Raw genomic sequence first — 23168 nt, forward strand, 5'->3', positions numbered from 1 at the left:
CATACTGTTTTCCATAGGAGTTGGACCAGACAGTAGTCCCACCAGCAATGGATGAGGTTTCCTTTTCACCCCATCCTCACCAACAGAGATTGTTCCCATTCTCATGGATATGTGCCATTCTCACTATCTTGAAATGATATTGTATTGTCATCTTGACTTGGATTTCCATAATAATAAGTGATTATGAGGATTTTTTTCATGTTGGTCATCCATTGGTCTTGCTCAGAGAAGTAGAAGTGACATTCTCTTTAAAGGTCTTAGCAGAGCTGGCCGAGATGCACAGTGAAAACTCAGGAAGGAGATAGGATATTCCAGCACTCTCCCAGAACAGCCCTTTTTTCCTGTCCTCCCACAAAAATGTTTCTCTTTGTAATTGTCTATAAAAGATTATTGTCTGCGTTTTATTTAATTATTCCGTATGAAGTAATTACGAGAGAATAATCAGCCAGTTCCCTGATAATAGACGTTTCATAAAAGAACACAAAAGACGCTAATAAAGGCAGAGCCAGCCCTCATCGCTGTCATTATTAGTTTCTCCACATCTTTAATTTTCATACACTTTTATTGTTTGCCTGAAATTAATTGTCCATTTCTTTCCTCAATCAGATTTATTACTAGTGGGCCACTTCTACATAGTTACACCATTGCTGTGTTTATCTTCCAAATGTCCTGATACATTAGACCTTATCAACATTGAAATGTCTATCTAGGTGGTGAAAAGGGAAATAATCAAGATTTTAGTGTCTTGGTGCTCTAGAAAAGTGTTTCTTAATCTTTTGTCCAACTGTGCCTTCCTTCCAGGCTTGTTTCCTTCCTGTTGACCCCAGAGTCTCATGTGATGGCTCCCCAATTTATGTGATTTTATCTTTGACCTCTTAGAGAATCGTGTGTCTCATAGTGGGGGCAAACTTGGTTGAGAAACACGGCTCTACAGGTCCAGAAAGAATTTAATACCCCCTTACTGGTTAACCAACCTTTCTTAATTTACAACAGGGAAATATGAATCTCTAAGAGGTGTTTGCACAGCAGTGCTAAGTCCAAAACCCAGATCTCTTAGATGAATCTAGATTGGATAAAGGTATAGCAGGATGTAAGCAAGCACTGTGAAATTTAGCTTCTTATCCTAGGTATAAGCCAGTTCAGAAGGTAATGTCTGGGGTTCACTACCCTGTGTAGACTCCAAGGAAAGTTTTTCCTTAACTCCTATGCCATAGAAAACTCTTTTTTTTTTTTTGCTTTTTGGGTCACACCCAGCAATGCTCAGGGGTTACTCCTGGTTTTGCACTCGGGAACTACTCCTGGAGTGCTTGGGGGACCATATGGGATGCCGGGGATTGAACCTGGGTCAGCCGCATGCAAGGTAAATGCCCTACCTGCTGTGCTATCTCTCCGGCCCCAAAAACTCTTATTATGATTCTATCACAGAATTTTATTTTTTTCCTAAACATTTCTACTGGTAATAGCTCCTTGGAAGCAGCAATGGTATTTCACATATGCAGTCTTTCTCACTCTTGGTGTGGGCTTCCCTCAGCTCTCAGAGTTCCTATTTACTCCTCAGTCACTCATGTAATATGGCTGGGGACTTGTGTAGGTATGGTAGGAGCTTGGAAGCAGGCAGACACTAACCGAACAACTCTCCACCCTAGTTCATGACCTTAGCCTTCTTCACTCTGCTGTCAGAATAGGGACCATAGTGTCCATGTTTTATCTATCTTCCTTGTATTTCCTGCATGAGAAATTGGTTCTGGCACAGATGAACCACTCAAATAAGGATGAAAGAATGAATGAATGAAAATGAATGTTCACTCTGAGTCAAGTTTCATCAACAAATCTCTCTGCTTAAAATGCTTCAGAAACTCCAGAACCAATAGGATACTGCCAACTTGGACTCTGCCATCCAACCATCCAATCTAGTGCTTCTTGCTTTGCCACTGAGTACATTCTCCCTGTCCTCTGTCCTTGCTAAGCTATTGTGGCTTTCGGAATGCCCGAAACTTTTCTGAATATCTCTTTATTTTCTCACTCTGCTGTTGCTGCTGCCTTCAAGTAGCTTCTTTTTATTTTTGACTGGCTCACTTTAGGCATCAGAACCTCATACCTTATTCCCCACTGCTTTATATCAAAGTTCTACTCTAACATCATAAAAAAGCATGTCTTTTAACTTAGTTTGCCTCCTCCTTTCAGATATGAGGTAATTATTTTTTTTTAGTGAAACACTATTACGTACAGTTGTAGACTTACAAATTTTTGTGCTTGGGTTTCAATTATACAACGATCAAGTACCCATCCCTCCACCAGTGCCCATTCTTCACCACCACTGATCCCAGTATCCCTCCCACCCCACACCCCTCCATCCCACCTGCCTCTGTGGCAGGGCATTCCCTTTTGTTCTCTCTCTCCTTTTGAGTGCTGTGGTTTGCAAAAGAAGCATTGAGTGGCAATCATGTTCGGTCTATAGTCTACTTTCAGCATGCATCTCCCATCCTGGGAGGGTACTCCCAATACCCTTTATTTGGTGCTCCCTTCTCTATCTGAGCTGTCTTTTCCCCTAGCATGTGTGGCTTACCTCCAAGACATGGAGTAAACCTCCTGGTACTTATCTTGGCTATTCTTGGGTGTTAGTCTCCTATTTTGTTACTTTATGTTTCCCAAGTGAATGCAATCTTTCTATGTTTGTCCCTCTCTTTCTGACTCATTTCGCTTAGCATGATACTTTCCATATAGTACCACTTGTATGTAAATTTCATGACTTCATCTTTTCTAACTGCTGCATAATACTCCATTGTGTAAATGTACCAAATTTTCTTTAACCAGTCATCTGTTGTCAGGCACTCAGTTTTTTCCAGATTCTAGCTATTGTAAACAGTGCTGCAATGAACAAACAAGTGCACATGTAACTTTGACTATACTTTGATGAGATATGAAGTAATTCTTACTTTTATTAATTTGACTGGTGGCCCTCCCAAGCAGTGCTGAAGGGTCCAGGGAGCCACATCTGGGAATTCTCAGTGGTGCAATGCAAAGGTCTGAAGATGTAGAGCTGCCCAGGCCCTGTCATTCTAAGATCATCAAGGGCCACCTTGGAAGTGCTCAGGAACCGTCAGGGCTACACCTAGTGGTGCTTGGGACCCACCATGGCCTCTATAGCTATACCATTTGATACAACGGGGATCTCTATGCCACTTATAATCAAACTAAAGTTCTATGCATGCAAGTCATGTGCCCTAGCCCCTGTACTATCTTCCTGATTCAAGAGGAAAGTTTTATTTGTATGGTAAAATGCTTAGAACATCATAAAAATGCCTTAATGAACTTCTATTAATTCTTGTACTGTTTAATAATAAGGCTATGTCTAATCTATAAATCAAAAGCCAGCACATTATTCACCTATAAAAGGCCAGGTAGGGTCTTAGGAACTCAGGGAATGTAACTAAAAATTTTCCTCCGTTAGGAAAAGTATTCGTTTTATGTTGTTTCACACCTTCTGGAGTGGGAGGCTTGAAGAAGATCAGTAGATTTGATGTAATTAACAAGCCTATCTAAATCTACTGAGAGGGGCAAGAGGTATCACTGGAGTTAAGATGCATGCTTTGCATGCATCTGACCCCCATTCAATCTCCAGCATCACACAGTCCTGCCAGTACTGTCAGGTGTGACCCTGGAGAACCCTGAGCACTATGTAGCCTGTGTTTTCCCCAGCACTGCAGAATCAGAGCAGCATGCAATCTCAGGCCTTCACATGGAATCACTCTCTGAGTTGACCAATAATCTCAGAGAGAGGGTCCAGGAGCCTCCACATACCCTGGAAAACCCCAAAGAATATCCTGGGATATAGGAATAAATATTCCTCCTAGAAACATACCTTTTTCTAGTGAACAAGTTTCTCCAGGAGAGAGCCCAGGTGCTTCTGTGATCGGAACAGAAAGAAGACTTTTAGAAAGAAGCCTCTCATTCAGCTTCATTCTCAATTTCAGAAACACTGTCCAAGAAAGTTCTCAAGGTAATTCTGTATAGTATTCATAGGAATATATATATATATATTTGCATGTAGCATTGTCCTCCCGTTGTTCATCGATTTGCTTGAGCGGGCACCAGTAATGTCTCCATTGTGCAACTTGTTACTCTTTTTGGCATAGTGAATACGTCATGGTAGCTTGCTAGGCTCTGCCATGCAGGTGAATACTCTCGGTAGCTTGCCGGGCTCTCTGAGAGGGACGGAGGAATTAAACCTGGGTTGGCAGGGTGCAAGGCAAATGCCCTGCCTGTTGTGCTGTCACTCCAGTCCATATCACTTAAACAAACAAAACAGAACAAAAAAAAACATATATGTCTCCCTCATGGCTCTCTGTTCATGCCAAACTCCAACAAATTTCTTAATTTCTCTCCTCTCAGTTGAACCCACATCACAATTTTGATACAGTTGCTCACTTAGAAGAGGCATGTCAGAATATTACCTACCATAGGTTTCTACCTTGATTCTGAACGTGGCTGTTGGGCTCCATTTGAGTTGGTCTGCCCCTTCATCCAATCCCCATCTACTCTGCCTTTTTCAGTCTGACTCTGAACAGACCCACTCAGAGTAAACTCCTGATAGACCAAACTCAAAGGAATCAGCTTGATGATTGTCATTTTCACTCTGAGGTCTCTTCTCATCAAGAGTGAGTTTCTGCAATGCCTCAGCACTTCAATGTCACCTATTAGTCCTTACTTAGGACAGCAGCAATTGTTCCTTGCCTGATTTCCACTTTTAAAATCCCAAGTTCTTTCAGCCCAGAAAAGACATAGGGCTGGCCCTGATGCACAGCTCCAGTCTCCACTGATGGTTCAACCAATACATCACGCGTGTGTGGTGGCCTTCCAACAGAGTAACTGCAAGCTCTAATGGGCCTTTAGACACTATGGGCCTTTAGACACTTGGAAAAATGCTGCCACAGAAACAAATCTTACCATTTTAGCTCATGTAATAAGCAGTTGTAATTATGAACCTCCCCACGTTGCTTACTTAATTATTACCTAGGTCAGGTCGAATACATTTGGTGGAAATCGAGCTGCCTTTCTTTGAAATGCTTTACTGTTCACTGTTAATATCATTGCTTGGGAAATCAAGCTGGCATATGTTTTCAGTAACCACCACTGAGCTCATTTTTCTCTCTCTCTGGGGTAATTCTGGGAAGGAAAAGCATTCAAAATATTATATTTGCCATCCCCTAGCACATTCATGTCATGTAGCACCTACAATTAATGAGTGGTACTTGTGAGGATATGAGTCATTACAGCAGAGCATTTAATTCCATTCTTCTCCAACACACTGATTTAATCCACCCTGAGTTAAACTGGAGCTGAACGCACCTTCCCTGAATAGAGCTCCATGAGATAACATGGTGTGTCCGAATGACAGTAATTTTGCACATGTACATAGCAGCTTGCAGGCTAGGATCTCCAAGAGTTGCTTCACACATGGTAATTGATGGTACCTCTAAGCGTTACATTAAACATTTAATTGAACAGTTAAATGTGGATTAATGAGGCCATTAATTAATACAGTGGGGAAGTCTGCAATTCTTATCTGTGGACCGCAGAGAGAATTTCCCCACGTTATGTATTTGAAACTCCATCATGAGGATTCAGATTTGTGAAGCTATTGTGGGTTATAAAGGTGTGTATGGGGTAGGGGTGGGGACGCAAAGGGGATCAGTGTAATAAGAATAGAAATAGCACAAGGCAAAATTCTGAGAGATGAGTTTAAGGTCAAGCTCTACTATTAATTACTTCTATGATTTTGAATAAACCACTTTACCTTTTAACATACTTGGTTTCCTTATCAGAAAAAAAGAGATATATAACAGTGTTCCTAATATTTTTCATATTTAGTCAATACTTTGACTCAGTGAATTTAACTAAATGGGTTACGAAATTGGACTAGTTCCTCATCTATTCATGCATCTATTGACTTCTGTTCACCAAGCATTTATCTCCAAGCTCTCATCCCTTCAGTTACAGCTCAATGAGGGGATGTGAAAGAGTATTAAATTGGACTCATGAGTCCAGTACTACTTTTGACTACTGCTAAGGTGAGATTCAACAATGCATATGGTTTTCCAGTCATCATTATTGAAATATAGATACCAGGAGTTATACTAGATATAGATATAGATAACTATAAATAGTTATATAGTTATCTATATCTATACTTCAGGGAGTTATAAATGAGATACTTTATGTTACAGTGACAGATTAAAAGTATCATATATGTGTGAGCTACTACTTTTGTTTTTATTATCATCACAGGGTCACTGCAGCTTGTTCTGGGAGATTCCAGGGCCTATGATTACTTTCTAATTTGTCTACATCCCTTTACTTCTTTTTTCTTTTTTTTAATTAAATATTCTTTACCCACTTTTTCCCCCCAATTTTGCTATTTTGTGTGTGTGTGTGTGTGTGTATGTGTGTGTGTGTGTGTGTGTGAAACACCCTGAGGGACAGTTGTAGACTTACAAGTTGTTGTGCTTGGGCTTCAGTTATACAATGATCAAGTACCCATCCCACCACCAGTGCCCATTCTCCACCCCCACCAATCCCAGTATCCCTCCCACCCATCCCCATACCCCATCCCACCCTGCCTCTGTGGCAGGGCACTCCCTTTTGTTCTATCTCTCCTTTTGGGTGCTGTGGTCTGCAGAAGAGACATGGGGTGGCAATCATGATCTGTCTATAGACTACTTTTAGCATGCATCTTCCAATCTGGGCGGATCTTCCCAGCACGCTTTATTTGATGCTTCCATCTCTATCTGAGCTGCCTTTGCCCCTACAGTGTGTGACTGGCTTCTAAGCCATGGAGTGAACAACCTGGTATTTAATCACAGCTGCTCTTGGGTGTTAGTCTCTTATTTTGTTACTTTATGTTCCCCAGGTGAATGCAATCTTTCTATGTCTGGCTCTCTCTTTCTGACTCATTTCGCTTAGCATGATATTTTTCATGTAGTACCACTTGTATGTAAAATTCATGACTTCATTTTTTCTAACCGCTACATAGTACTCCATTGTGTAGATGTACCAAAGTTTCTTTAACCAGTCATCTGTTCTCGGGCACTCAGGTTTTTTCCATATTCTAGATATTGCCTTTACTTCTTTTTTCTTATCTGAATGTTCATTATTGAGTTTCTATTTTCCTAACTATAAACTTTAAAAATTTTTTTATTAGTGAGTCACCATGAGGTACAGTTACAGACTTACAAACTTTCATGCTTGCGTTTCAGTCATAAAGTGATGGAGTACCCATCCCTCCATCAGTGCCCATGCTCCACAACCAATGATCCCAGTCTCCCTCCCACCACCCCCACCCCACCTCGCCTCTGTGGCAGGGTATTCCCTTTTGTTCCCTCTCTCCTTTTGGGTGTTGAGGTTTGCAATAGAGATATTGAGTGGCTGTCGTGTTTGGCCTATAATCTCTTTCAGCACATATCTCCCATCTCAAGCGGGTCCTCCAAACACCCTTTACTTGGTGTTCCCTTCTCCAGCTGAGCTGCCTTTTCCCCCAGCATGTGAGGCTGGCTTCCAAGCCATGGAGCAAACCTCCTGGTACTTATCTCTACTATTCTTGGGTGCTAGTCTCCCATTCTGTTATTTTATGTTCCACAGATGAGTGCAATCTTTCTATGTCTATCCCTCTCTTTCTGACTATAAACTCTTTATAATGAAGTGTTTTGGTACCAATAATTCTTTATTCAACATACTACTATTGAGTTCTTGTATGACTTCAATAGTGAAAATTAAACAGAAATTTTCACATGGTAGTATTGCCTCCTCCAAACCTACTGGATGTACGGTCAATCTTCTCTTCCATCCATTTTTTCCCAGATGGGTTCTTTGAAGATTTTCCTTCGATGACTATGAAAAGCAAAAGAATTAAACAGAGCACTATGCTTTGCCCCCCCACCAAATCTACATATATGATAATATATGCTAGGAAAATTATTTATATTTTAGAGGACATAAAGTTGCATGACACTATCTTTTGGGACAGTCTTTTTTTTCATAAATGGGAGATTGGTGGAAGACAATATTCTATTACATTTATTTATGATTTCATACATGAATTTTAAGCAAGGATAATTGAATTTGGGCTGGAACAATAGCACAGTGGGTAGGGCATTTGCCTTGTGTGCAGCTGGTCCAGTCGAGCCGGGTTCAATTCTTCCACCCCTCTCGAAGAGCCCAACAAGCTATCGAAAGTATCTAGCCCACATGGCAAAGTCTGGCAAGCTCTCTGTGATGTATTCAATATGCCAAATACAGTAACAACAAGTCTCACAATGGAGACATTACTGGGCCCACATGAGAAAATCGGTGAACAATGGGAGGACAGTGCTACAGTGCTACAGATAATTAAATTTACAAGTAGATATGGAAATAGTTCATCTTCATGGCTAAAACTTTACATATTCTAGTTTTTTTATATCTAGACTCTAAAAGCTCAGTTACTTCAATTTATTTATGTATTTATTGAATCACTGTGAGATAGACCATTACAAAGCTGTTCAATACTAGGTTTCATTCATACAGTGTTCCAACACCCATCCTTCCACCAGTGTAAATTTCCCAGCAACAGTGTCCACAGTTTCACTCCCATCACCCCCCACCCCCCACCCCTCACCCCCTAGCCTGCCTTTGTGGCAGGTGCTAGGTGCTTTTCTTCTCTCTCTCTCTCTCTCTCTCTCTCTCTCTCTCTCTCTCTCTCTCTCTCTCTCTCCTCTTCCACCCTCCTAGCCCTCTCGCTGGGACAGTCTTTATGTGAATCTATGAGACATATATTCAAAGACTAAGAAGTTTCAGTAACATTTTATTACTTCTTATGTACTACTAGATTATTTCATAAGAAATGAATTCTTTAAATTTCTTATTCATTTAAGAAACATATTTCCTTAATTTAAAGAGTATTTGGGGGCACCTGGTGTATACCCGGATCACTCACTAAATATACCCAGTATATATTTTGTAGATGTTCTTCTCTATTTGTGTCACAAAGAACCAATTAATTTTTCTTAATAGACTCTGTGTTTGCTATTTCTATACTAACTAAAGTTTATTTGTAAATACCAAATCAGGACTCACAGTGTTTCAGTCACTCAAAGGATTGTTCTAAGTAGTAACTTTGTCACCTGACATCCTACATTATCCACTGTGGCTGAGCAGTGATATTCACTCCTTTTGCAGCTTACCTAGTACAGAACATGTCCTTTTTGTGTTTAAATTAGGGCCACACTTTTTTCATGTTTGTGCTTTTTGTGGATGATTTTGCTATTTAAAATGAACAAACACCACCTCCTAAACACACATATATGCATAGTGATAAAGTGTTATCTGGTATTTCTAAGTTCAAAAAACTTGTAATATGTCTCCCAGAAAAAAAAAATGTGTGTTATATAAGCTTTATTCAGCCATGTGGTATAGTGCTATTGGCCATGAATTCGTGAATTAATAATAACATATCCTTAAACAGAAACACATATAAAACAAGATTACATATTAATTGCATAAGGATAGAAATGTTGTAACCAGAAATTTTCAGGAACTTAGCCCTGTGTATCCCCAAGGAGCAATGGCTTAGTACTTGATAGTTCAGTGTTTGCAGAAACTTTATTGGACATAACTCCTACAAATAATGAGAATTGACTATATGTATATGCATATATTTTTTGAGTTAAGTATTAAACACTGACTATAGAGGAGTATAATTAGCACATTTATCTGGCACTTTTCTTTTGAGCCTGTTCATCTCACCAGAAGTTACTAACTTAAATAAATGCTTCAACTTTTATTGGGATAAATGAAAATTAATAGGTTCAGTCTTAAGAAACAAAGGAGTCAATATATGAAACTTTTTAATACAAATTTGTTGCATTTTAAAAAAAGCTCATGTTCTCCCTTGAATATGTATCTTCCTTGCTTGTCTCTATTTCTTTGCTTGTTATTTCCACCCTGGAGAAACCTGTGTTTTCCTCTCTGGCATACTTCTCTCTTTCTTTCCCCTCACATCTTTCTAAGTAAATTTTAATTAAACTATATTGCTTCACCAAGTAAATACATAAATATGTGATGAAGAAAAATGTACCCTAGAAGCAGAATGAAGATCGTGTTCATGGGCCATCTTTGTGAGCAAAAACCAAGCCTGGAACTTCCCACAATGAAAACTGTCATCTTTAATTCTTTCCTATCACCCATCATCCCCATAACAATCATTCAAGTCTTTTAGGTTCTGGCTAACAGATGACAAATCCTTATCTAACAATTGCCAGCATGGTGGACTGATAGGGTCTTGTAGGTTCACCAAGGAGAAGAATTCTGCTTAAGGTGGAGAATTCATGTCAGTAAAGGCTGCCCAGAGCAAGAAATGAATACCAGTGAGCATGCTGACCTTGGTAGGATCACCTGATGGGAGGTAACAGCTCTTACTGTGTTAAGAAACTAGGGTAGACATCATGGTTGACATTAATATAATTGATTTTGCATCCTCAAGGGCCAGATTTTCAAGAAAGCTTTCTCAGGAGACATTCTCTTTTCTATGTATACCTGCACTCCCAACCAAAACTGCGTATGGATCTCCTTTCTCCTTTCTTTTACCATTTTCAATACTTAATAGTAATTTAAGCCTACAATGTTCCAACCCCATATCTACCAGCAGTGTCAGCCTTCTCCAGTCAATTTCTTAAGGTCCCTCCCAACAAACTCTCTTGGAAACTCAGTTATATAAGTTGACTTTGGGGGTCTATTGTTATTCGCTATTAGTTATTCCTGCCCTATGTTTCTTTATAGATATATAGCATAAACCAAAAATGTTACATCAAATAATAAAACTGTAGACTTTCTTGAAAATATGGATGGAGTGAACTTTTGTCAACTGGTTATAGACTAGCTGAATATAAAAGAAACCAGCAAACAACTGTCTTGGTCAGAATGTCTTGGTCAAATGTCATGGGCAGGATCCTTTTTGGTCTAATGCATAGGATGAGAGGCCCAAAGTCTTGTAGCTGCCCCTTAATCACAGATTAGTAGAGAAATATAAGCCTAGGCTTAGAATTGAGACTGAGGTACTGACTGCTTCTACATGCTTCTCTTCAGTCACTCTGGGGTTACCCAAACAAGTATGTAATTTCTTGTATACTTTAGAATACCCAGATAGGCACAAAAATTCTTAGATTTGATCATGTATTGAAGATGCTTTTCAACTCCTAATTGGGCCATCTCCACTGTTTAATGTCCTAAGTCAAATATTAAAAATAACAGTTTGACTTAGGACATTTAACTCGTTCATCAACATATTTGACTTCCCTGTCATTCTCCATCACTTCAGAGTCAATAGCTCTCACATTTCTGGGGGTTAGAGAATTGCCACTTCAAAGGGTTCAACTCTTTCCAATTTTTATTTAGAAAACTGATAATGGTTCAAATAAGCCACAGGGGGTAAAAAAGCCAGGTGGCCAGGGAGCTTAAACCCAAGATGAGAAAGCCACACTGCCTGCTGGTTTAATCAGCTGCCCTGATTTCTAATAGGGCTTGAGTGGAGCTGAAATCGAGGCTGAGAGACCATATCATAGTGATCTTAACATCGAACCACCTGACATGGTGTCTGTGGGGGATATTTCATCATTGTCTGCTTGACCTTTGGCCTCTCAGACTCACAGCCCATCATTTCTGGACAGCAGCAACTAAAAAAGCCATTTGTTCACCATCCAATGTACCTGTCGTGATGCGCTGTCAACAGCTGTTTGCATTGCTAACTGTGCCAAGGGAAAACAATTGATGCCGGCAAACTCGAATTTCTAACTACCTCTTTTATTTTTGTCACTCCTGGTGCTAATGATGACCTATATTCTCTACCATAATGATTATCTTAAAAGTCTTTTTGGCTTTGAAGAGAGCATTTGAGTCTTAAGTGCCTGTATTGTGAAGGAATATAATATGGAGAGGTCTATTATCTTAGAATTCATTTGCCCAGTTTTTCTTTTCTTTCTTTTTTTTTTTTTTTGAGGCAGTGCTGTAAATTAAACGGCTTGAGTTGGCTTTTGTAGGTTTCTTTTTTCTTTCCTTTTTTTTCTTTCTTTTTTTTTTTTGCATACACAGCAAGGATAACTACACCTCAGATTTATGAGCATTGTGAACAGGTTGCCATAGCAACCACTCTGGCTGCTCTACACCAAATAACCTTGTCATGTGAGCGTTTATCACAGGAACATCAAGGACTGGATTGCACTGTACGCTCTTTGGCTAAACAGCAGGATTTTTCTGAATAATAATTGGTCGTGCCCTTTTATTCCACCAGTCAGAGTTAATCATCCTCGGAATCTGAAATTAACCATAATGCATTCAAGGCGCAGAGTACAGCCATTCAAAAATTCCTCTTTGGAAGAAGAAAACTTTCCAGTGATCTTTATTTTTGTTGTATATGACTATTGCTATTATTATTATTATTATCACTATGATGAATTATATGGTTGTTTGGGGGAAAGATTAATGAAAAAAGGTTGAGGATTTGGAAAAGGCATATAGGAATCAATACCATGATATAAGGACAATGAACATTTTAATGAGCCTATTATTTATGAGAAATAAAAGCTACTTTAAACTGCCATCCAAACCAGTAGTGTTTTTTTTAACCTCAAATTACCTTTATAGGATATTAGATCATTCAAAGGCTTTTATTAGGTTAATTTATTTTCCATGCATTCATGTTTTACTACATACCCAGAAATTTCAATGTGCCTCTGATGTATCATATTAGAAGGGAAAATGAATGGGATATAAAGGATCAGTAAGCTGTCACCATACCTACACAGCATGTGTGTGTGTACACGCACATATGAGCACTCATGTGCTTGCACACAAACCCACAAGATGGACCCCAGAAAGAAAATAATTATATCACACAGCTACAGCTGGCTCTCTGTCACAGGCAATTATGTTATAACTGGGGGTGAGTGGGTTAAGAAAAAGTCAGAATTGTGGTTATTCATCAGCAGAGAGGTTTTCTGGTCCATGAAGAGTTGTCACATAAAATTCTACTAGGGCTAGAGCCCAGCTTCAGTAAATTCACCAAATTGTGCTTTGCTTGGGCACTTGAACATTTCCCATTTCAGTGACCTTGTCCCTTACTTCTCTCTGAACCTCCCTAGTCACATCATCTTATTTTTTGCAGGTCCTTCATCATTGTTATTGTTAATAATAATTGTCACACCTTAACCATGGCCTCTCCCAAGAATAGTTACACTAAAAGAGCTACATGTTGAATCTCAAATAAAAGAAATTAAGAAATAAATAGAGATTAGCGTTTCAATGAGGTTTTAAAGGAGCAAGTGATGATTTTAAAATTTGTACCAAAGTGTATATTTTGGATAGCCACAGACTTTAGTACCTTCTAAGGAGCTCTCTCTTTCATGGCCAAGACCTATAGACAGTCCAATCAAATTAAGCTAAATGTTTGCATTTGAAGATGAAAAGTAGTTAAATGGGCAGATTTTGCATAAAATTTTCCAGGTAAATGGACTTGTCATATACTTGCTCTTGTATATTTACAAATCTCCTTTTAAAATAAGGATACACCTGGAAGAAAAGTAAGAACATATAGGACCAGTAATAACATGGTTTATTTATTCATAAGCTATTTATTAAATTCCATTTAAATGCTAAGGACAATGAGGGAGAGGAAATGTGCCTGCCACGGTGGCAGTCTGGAGGGCAGAAAGGAAACTAAGGACATTAATAAAGGGTAGTAGACACTGGTGAAGAGATTGGTCTTGAAACATTGTGCACCTGAAGCTCAATCACAAATATCTTTGTAACTTTGTAATTTATGGTAATTTGATATTTTTAAAAGATGTATATGGTAAGGATACTGCAATAGGTTCTGGAAGGAGACAGCAGTGAGACCTGACTCACCCCTCTAGCTCAGAGGAGGTAAGATATATACAAAAACTGAATAGCTGCTCCAATATTGAATGAAAAAAAAAACAGTTTTTGGTAGTAAGAGTATCAAAACATGGAAGAGGCAACAGTTCTTGAGTTGTCATAGGAAGATTCCTGGGATGTGTGGTATTGGAAAAACTAGACTCCAGGCTATGTGGAAGGCTAATGATTGTGAAGAGAACTTTTTAGGGAGAGAAGGAGGCAAACTGAAATCTAGAGGCACGGGATTGTTTGGTTTGTCTTGAGACTAGCCAGCCTCTGTGGGCCTCTAGATCCATATCATAGTGTATCTAAGTAGAGGTAAGTTTGAAAAGTACCTTCAGGCTATATTTGACGTCTGGTCATCGAGATCACTTAACTACCATCTAAGAGACTTGGGGATTTCTTTGTATGGTCTTAGGAAGTCATTTTTAGGTTCTTAAGCAGAATATTGACTTGATCAAAGCTGTGGAAAAATGTAAATGAGATTGTAGTGGAGTGGGAAAGAAAAAATCATATTAGAAATCATTTCATCACCAGGAGGAAAGAAAGACGCATTTTCCTTTTGATGGTGGTTTTGAGGAAACTTGTTAGAGTGACAGTTAGCTGGATCTCCCTAGATTTCTGCAAGCACCAGATCATGGCCTACCAACTAAATGAGAGGGCAACTGGGAAATTGTGTCATGCATTTTTTTTAATCACCATGAGAAACAGTTACAAAGCTTTCATGATTGAGTTTCAGTCATAAAATGATTGAATGCCCATTCCTCCACCAGTGTATATTTTCTACCACTACTGTCCCCAGTATTTCTCCCACTGAACCCACCCAATTCCACCCCTTGTCTCTATGGCAGAAAATTTCCTTCTTATTCTCTCTCTACTTTTGGACATTATTGTTTGCAATACAGGTGCTGAGAGGCCATCATGTTTGGTTCTTTATCTACTTTCAGCACATATCTCCCATCCCGAGCAATCCCTCCAACTGTCATTGACTTAATGATCCCTTCTCTATCCAAGCTTCCTTCTCCCCCAGCTCATGAGGCAGGCTTCCAACCATGGAGCAATCTTCCTGGCCCTTGTCTCTACTGTCCTTGGGTGTTAGCCTCAGAAGCACCAATGATGTAGCAAGCAACTTATAATTTTATTTCTCAAGTGTTGTGGGGAAAAATCATAATTTTGAAGAAGAGATGGATGCTGAGCAGTACTCAGGATGCTATGAGCAGTCTGTCAAGGAGCATTGTTGCTACTACATGCAGGAGTGCTACATCAGATACTAACACAAGAATTATGTTCATACCATGCCATGAAAGGGATTCACATAATTCATTCTGGAATCCAGGGTTCAAGAAAAATACCTTAACCTGGATGATCTCCCTGATTTCTCAAGACACTCTGTTTTAGGACAGATATGACAACAGATATGACCAATGATTTTCTCTTAAATTAACTTCTAATTTTAATCTATTTTCTGCATTGTAATTTGTATTAAAAATTACTAAAATACGTACTTTACTTGATAAATTTTTATATATTTGTTTGTTTGGGGGCCACACTATATCTGTTCAGGGCATACTTCTGACTCTGTGCTCAGGGATCTCTTGGGGGGGCTCAGGAAAACGTGAGGGGAACCTAGGATTGAACCAAGGTCAGTCATATGAAAGGCAAGCACCTGGCATACTGTACTATCTCTCCAACCCTACTTTAGTTACTTTTTTAATTAATGAAATTGAAAAGCATTTTCCAAGCAATATTAATATAGAATTTAGTCAAGAATTTAGTCAAGAAATAAACTTTGGAAATAAATCAAAAAATAAATTATGTGCTTATATCTAAAATTTTATATTTATATCAATTGTTTAATTATAACTAAAACCATCATAAAAGACCTCAAAACAAATATGACTGATTCTTGTGTACATTACAGTGTAACAGATAGGAGTAGAGCATGCCATCTTCCTACAGATAAGAGTGGACTTAGGTTCAGAAGTTCATCAGAATGGCATAAAAATAAGGTGAACAACATCACTTGAGTAATTATATTTTAAGAAAAGGCCTTTAGTCAATTTTTACTTACATTTCCTTAAAACTATGCATTAAAATGACTGCTCTTTCTTCTCTCTCATTAAAAATCAAACCAGCATAACAAATTTAACTGACTATATTGCTGATCAGATCATCATAATTCATTAACCCATCATACTCTACTCACCTAATACATAGAAGACACCTAATTAAGGTCTCAAGGAATGGGAAGACTGAAGGGTTTGGCCTCAATCCTTAGGGCAGAAGTGCAGATCAGCTGCCAATCCAGTGCTGAAGACAACATGTAGGCCATAAGAGCAGCAACACGATGCTGAATAGTCAGAGTAACCTCCCCCATAAGAAGTGTTTTGGCCTCAATTAGGAATTGAAACATCCAATGGGATCAACAAAAGAGTCAAGTAGAAGAAATGCAAGTTTTAAGTGAATAAAAGGGCAGACAAGCAATTCTCAAAAATGAGGACGATTTGGTGCCATTGATATATTTAGACGTTAAAGCAAAAAGAGTCCATGGAAAGAAGGATGTGAGAATACATCATAAGCTGATTGGGAAAAGAGAGGGTCAATGAAGAGTCTGGTGGGAGATTAAAGTCAAGAGAACTGAACCCAGAGAGAAGGGACAGAATCAAAGATGTTACATTCAAGAACTTCCCCAAAGTGAGAAGATAAAATGACTGGGAAGCTTAGGCCTGCAGAGAGAATGAAGGTCATTCCATTTGGACCAAAACACCCTGATACATCTACAGAGCCCAAGCTTTTTGTCACACATAAAAGGTGGCTGGAAGGGCAACCCAGTAAGACCTGACATCCTCAACCTTGCATCTCTTCATTCACCCCTTTTGTGGACTCTCCTTGAACTTACCTCCTTGGGTTTCTATTTAAATAGTGGGCGTTTGACTTTGTAGAAACATATGCTTCGTTTAAGTTCAGGTTTTATTTTACTATTGTGTGTAGACTCATTAAAGTATAGGTTAATGTGCAGACCCAACCTGGCTACCCCATCTCTTAGTTCTGCTCTTTCATTCTCCTCCCTCCAAACTTCCCTATTGATTCCATTGTCTCAAGTTTCCTTCTTGTCAGGGATGGGAAGCCCACCACTAATATCCCATACTCCCATGAGCCACATCATTTAGATATCTTAACCACTTTTTACTGGGAAAAACAGTAATTGGCAATATTTCCATTTATCTTCACTTTCTGTGCTCCATTTTGGGGAAAGATGACATTTTAAAATAGCTTATTATTTATTTTCTACTCAGGCTTAAGTTGGATTCTAGCACTATCCTTACAGGGACCCAGAGACCCAGACTTCCCAGAATCCCATAATGTTTTATGAGCAATTTTACAATCCAGACACTGTATTATCATGTCCTTCCAAAAGGTGGTTATGTGAATTGTCAGCAAACAGTAGCTGAAAGACAGGGTAATAACCCCTCCTTTATGGGTGACTCACAACCTAGTCAGAACCCTTTGTTCTGGAGTACCTATATATAGAAGTTCAGGGTAGCGACTAATACTGATAGGCTCACATGTTCTCAAATGCATTAACTGAGGAGCTGCACTGGAACATTCAACCAGAGGCTTCATTAATGATCATCTAAACTATCCTACTAGTTTTATTAATAAGGACACTAAATCTCAACTCAGAATGTGACTGGCCAGAGACATACATATTGTGACAACCTTAGGACTAGAAAAAAAGCTTTCTGACAGTCAAAGCAATTCTTCATTAAAAATTGCTTTGCTAAATATACCACAAATACAACATCTACCATGTCTATTCAACTATCTTAAGTAGGACAAACAGGATGACATGCAGTAAGTCTAATTTGATGTGTTTGGTTGAACAACAGAGAGACCACGAGTCCTAATAATTGACACACTTTCATCTTTTCTTCAGGGTTATTATTTAAATACTCTGTGTGTATTTACCTTGTTAGATGTGATTTCACCCAGATTTGTTTCAATGAGATTGAGGATTTTTCTGTCCCATATTCATCTTCACTTTTCCTCAAGAGTGAGCTATAACTGGAACAGAATAAGTAGCCTCTCTCCAGTGTATTTGGGACATGCTAAACAAAGACAATGTTTGTTTTTTATTTATTAATTTATTTATTGAATCACTGTGGGAAAGGTTACAAAGCTTTCAGGTTTAGGTCTCAGTCATGCAAATATCAAACACATTTCCCTTTACCAATACTTATTTTTTACCATGAAGAACCCCAATAAAACCCCACCCCCCCACCCCTCCCAGTCCCTGTGAGGCAGATAAATTCCAGTTAACACTCTATCTGCTTTGATTAGATTCATTGTTTCAATAAAATATTCACCACTATTATTTAGAGTTTACCCCCCCCCCAAATAAGACATGCTGAAAAAGCATTGTGAAGTGATTTGCTTTCTACAGCTGGGTTCAAGAACTAAATGTTGGTTTTGGATTTCTGCTATTTTACCTATTGACCCTGGAAGTATTTCTACTGAAAGTCAGATAGTTAAGAAATTGGTTTCTGTGTTCTGGAGTCAGGGCCGTGCTGGAGAGCCGCTCGTGGGGGGCAACTGGTGGCCTCGGTAGGGCGTGAGGGGCGGACCAAAACGCCCCCCCTCCCATGAGGTTTTAGTCGCCCCCACACCTCCGGCTCATACCTGCTGTCCACAAGGCTCCCATGCGGCCGCCATCTTTCTTTCCAGAGAAGAGAGGGTGAATGGGGCAACACTCTTTCCCCTCCGGACAGACATGATGGCCTGGACTAACACATAGTCCTTTCACTTTTCTGCTCCAAGCTGCCGGGTTCTGCATTAAGTCCTTGTGCTTCTGGGGCTGTGGCCGTGCTGGAGAGCCGCTCGTGGGGGGCAACTGGTGACCTCGGTAGGGCATGAAGGATGGACCGGAACGCCCCCCTTCCCATGAGGTTTTAGTCGCCCCCACACCCCCGGCTCATACTTGCTGTCCACAAGGCTCCCATGTGTCCGCCATCTTTCTTTCCAGAGAAGAGAGGGCGAATGGGGCAACACCCTTTCCCCTCCGGCAGACTTGTTGGCCTGGATTAACGCATAGTCCATTCACTTTTCTGCTCCAAGCTGCTGGGTTCTGCATTAAGTCCTTGTGCTTCTGGGGCTGTGACCGTGCTGGAGAGCCGCTCGTGGGGAGCAACTGGTGGCCTCGATAGGGCGTGAAGGACGGACCGGAACGCCCCCCTTCCCATGAGGTTTTAGTCGCCCCCACACCCCCGGCTCATACCTGTTGTCCACAAGGCTCCCATGCGGCCGCCATCTTTCTTTCCAGAGAAGAGAGGGCGAATGGGACAACACCCTTTCCCTTCTGGGCAGACATGATGGCCTGGATTAACGCATAGTCCATTCACTTTTCTGCTCCAAGCTGCTGGGTTCTGCATTAAGTCCTTGTGCTTCTGGGGCTGTGGCCGTGCTCCAAACTTAACTCTGATTTTCAGGGAGAAAGGTTGGGTAGTTTACTTCCCATTGATCACTTTGTATATAGAGAGATGCTGGGGGGGGGGGAGGGGGGCGGGCTGTGGGCGTGAGTTCCGGAATCAGAGGTTACCTGGGAGCTGTAGTCCTGGCAGATTTGAGAAAAAGTCCTAGTTCCCGCATACTCGAGTTGTACTTGTAGAGGCTTCTGGTCACCGGGGTTCCATCTGGGGGAGGCGGGATGCGGTACCTACCCCATCTGGGACTTCCCGGTGATCTCGGCTCTTTTTGGAACCTGTTTTTTTTTTCTCCGGGATCTGTGGTTCCCGCCCTCCATGTGGACCTTCTCTTCGGCTGTATGTTGTCACAAAGACAATGTTGAGACTGGCTTTCTGAAAGATACGTGATGTGCCTAGAAAGACAGCACAGCTTTCAGGTAGCTTTCTAACTGAACCCTGGGAGATGGGATTTTCTGTAACAAAATGAAGGTTGTGTGTGCAGCATTCAAAGAGACTAAAAAGAAGTTTAGGAAGAGAATACAGAACTCACATTTTGATTCTGAGTTTGCAGATGATTTGCATGACCTTCCTGATGTATAAGAAAGGAAGTTGGTTTTGTAAGCTCAAAGATGCCATCCAATTCTAACATTTTGAGAGTCTGTGGAGACTTCACATCTGGGATATGGTGAGAAATGACTGTAAGGAACATGGCCCAGAAGGGGAATGCAAAGGAAAAGCTAATGGGAAACACATGGTATGGATGACTAGAGGCAGGAAGGAAGGAGGTAGAATCAACAAGCCTGGGGACTCTCCATAAAGTCTTCACTTCTCCAGGGGCAAAATGTTTTCAAAATCACAACTGAGCACAAGCATGAAAAGTTGGAAAGCCCTAACTTACTTTTCCATTGCTCATCAGAACAGAACAATTCTTAATCCACCCACTGATCTTCAAAACAGTCTTGTGAAGCAAACAGATTCTATCATCATTTGTTTACATATGAGATATCCGAGACTCCAGGAAGATAAAAGATTTACCAAGATTTATCATTTAGGACTGTTTTGGACAAGTCCCAAGATTTTCTAGGTCTGCTCACAGGACTTTTCCAACTCAACTTGCTGTAGTAACTGCATATTTCTGCAGAACTTCTTTCTAACTTTTAAAGTGTGTTAAAAAACCATTACCTCATTTTTATCCCACCCTGGCCCTGTCAGTAGGAAGCACTACGGCTGCTTTCTCTTGTTTTAGAGATGAAAAAACTGAAGCGCAAGGAAATTAATTGATGTTACTGGAATTTCCCACTTACTCAGAAAACCCTCATGAGACATCCATAGTTCATCACACACATTCCAGATACAGTCGCCTAGTGGCAAAGCCAACTTTGATCACCATGCACTTCCTGAACACCCAGGGAACCTTCAAAGCTATGAGATTGTTTGTTTTTGTTTTTTGTTTTTTGTTTTATAATTTCCACTTTATTTTCCTCGAAAGGAGTTTGTCTTCAATCCCTAAGCTCAGTAGTTGCCTTACATGGGTTTTGGTGGAGGTCTTGGGGCAGCACCTACAGATCTGAACCTTGGTTGGGGCGTTTGGTCCTTGAGGGCTTCATAATAATGGTTCCTTACCACCTTGCTGTGAATGGCACAACTCACACGGTAGTGTAACTTCACATACAACTTGGGAAGTACACAGGCATCGAAAACGCTGGCTTCGGAAATATCCCTCACTGCTGCGGACTCCACAATGTTCCTAATGACAAACTTCTTGATAGCCTTAACCTTGGGCACACAAAGGGCACAGTTGATGCAGCAGATGGGCTGCATGTGGCCACAGCCCTTTTTGGCTCTCCCATTGTTTCTTCTTTTTTTGGTCATGTTGGAAGTGGAGATAAAAAAGATCGTTTATTTGGTTTTTTTTTTTAAGAAACAGTTTTATTGATTTACAATTGGTCTATAATTCTGTAAAATTTTTGGAGTAGAAACCGTGATTTTTTAAAATTTTATTATTTTATAAAGTAGTTCACAATACTTGATTACATTTAATATTCAAACACCAATCCCAACACCTTCCCACCACCATATTTCAGATTTTCCTATCCTGAATCCCAATCCCTGTCCCAAAGTAGAGCCAAAATAATAATTTTGTATTGTTTGTTATGGAAAAACCACTGAAAATGCTACAAAAAAGTATCCTTAGAGGAAAGAGTGTGAATATTTTTCTATTTCAACAGGGGCCATTAAGACCTTCTATAAAAAATCACTAACATGTTGTTAAAGGTTGAGCCTTTGTGTGCTTTTATATATATATATATACATATATATATTTCCTTCTATGATTGGTTGCTTACTACTTTGAACTCCCATCAAATGCGGTGTAGTACTGTTGTAGTATGGGTAGGGTGTGTTCTATGAAGTGTTGCACAGCCACAAATGCAGCCACATGGTCCAGGAATAGATTCACTCATGGGTGAGGCTCGGCCAGAGCATGTGAAGAGCCACCTTGAGTACAGTGGTGGTTGAGTTTTGGAGGTTTTGTTTTTATTTTTGTTTTATTTTGTTTTAATTTATTTAATTTATTTATTGATTGATTGAATCACGGTTAGAACAGTTACAAAGCTTTCAGATTTAAATCTCAGTCATACAATAATCAAACACCCCTCCCTTCACCAGTGCATATTTTCCATCACCAAGAACCCCAATATACCCCCATCCCACCCCTCCCCTGCCTGTGAGGCAGATGATTTCCACTTAACTCTCTCTCTACTTTGATTACATTCATTATTTCGACAAAAGATGCACCATTATTATTTGGAATTTCCCCCCAACAATCAGACCTGCTAAAAAGGCATCGTGAAATAATTTGTTTTCTATTGCTGGTTATGAAGAGCATATGATGTTGCACAGCCAAAATAGCAGCCACACAATCGGGTTTCTGATATTTTACTAATTAAATCTGGAGGGATTTCTGCCAAAAGCCACATAGTTCTGAGATTGGTTTGTGTGCCTCTGGGTCCATGACCATGCTGGAGAGCTGCTCGTTGGGGGCAACTTGTGATCTCAGAGGGGCGTGAAGGACTTGCTGGTTCCATTCCCCATCCCATGAGGCCGCAGTTGCCTCATCACCTCTGGCTCATACCTGGCTGTCCAATATGCTCTGAGGTGGTATTCACATTTCTGCCAAAAGCTGCTGGGTTTGAATTAGGTCTGTGTGCCTCTGGGGCCATGGCCATGCCAGAGAGCTGCTCATGGGGGCAGGGGGTCAATTTGTGGTCTCGGTGGGGCAGGAATGATGTGCCAGTTCCGCCCCCCCCCATACCATGAGCCCCAGTTGCTCCATTATCGCCAGCTCATACCTGGCTCTGAGGCAGCCACCAATAGGCTCTGAGGTAGCCACCATCCCGCAGGGCGTGGGGGAGGGGGTGAGAAGGCGGAAGAGACAGATACCCTTTCCCTCCTGTGGGGGGGGGGGGGGTACGGCACCATTCACATTTCTACCAAAATCTGTTGGGTTCCAAATTAGGTCTGTGTGCTTCTGGGTCCATGGCTGTGCCGGAGAGCCACTCGTGGTGGTCAACTCTGAGTTTTGGAGGTTTTTGGCTGCTGGGGCTAGGTCCCTTGGGGTGGGGAGGGCTCTCACTTGCCCCACCACTTTGGAGTGCCCTGAGTGAGATAGCCTAGGACGGGGTCCAGCAGCATGGTTATGGCGAGTGTCATCTTATGCTCCCTTCCGGGAGAGAAGGAGATACGATCTGGAACTGTGATTTTTAA

At 40.5% G+C, this 23168-nt stretch overlaps 1 protein-coding gene across 1 annotated transcript; it reads right to left on the reverse strand.

Annotated features, from left to right (window-relative positions):
- Nucleotides 1-20927: 20927 nt before the first annotated feature.
- Nucleotides 20928-21275, reverse strand: LOC130045435 (40S ribosomal protein S26-like). The gene has a single exon (XM_056138343.1). It carries the CDS (start codon nucleotides 21273-21275, stop codon nucleotides 20928-20930), a length of 348 nt encoding a protein of 115 aa, XP_055994318.1.
- Nucleotides 21276-23168: the final 1893 nt, after the last annotated feature.

Source organism: Sorex fumeus, unplaced genomic scaffold (genome assembly GCF_029834395.1).
Source record: "Sorex fumeus unplaced genomic scaffold, SorFum_2.1 ptg000128l, whole genome shotgun sequence".
Classification (NCBI taxonomy): domain Eukaryota; kingdom Metazoa; phylum Chordata; class Mammalia; order Eulipotyphla; family Soricidae; genus Sorex; species Sorex fumeus.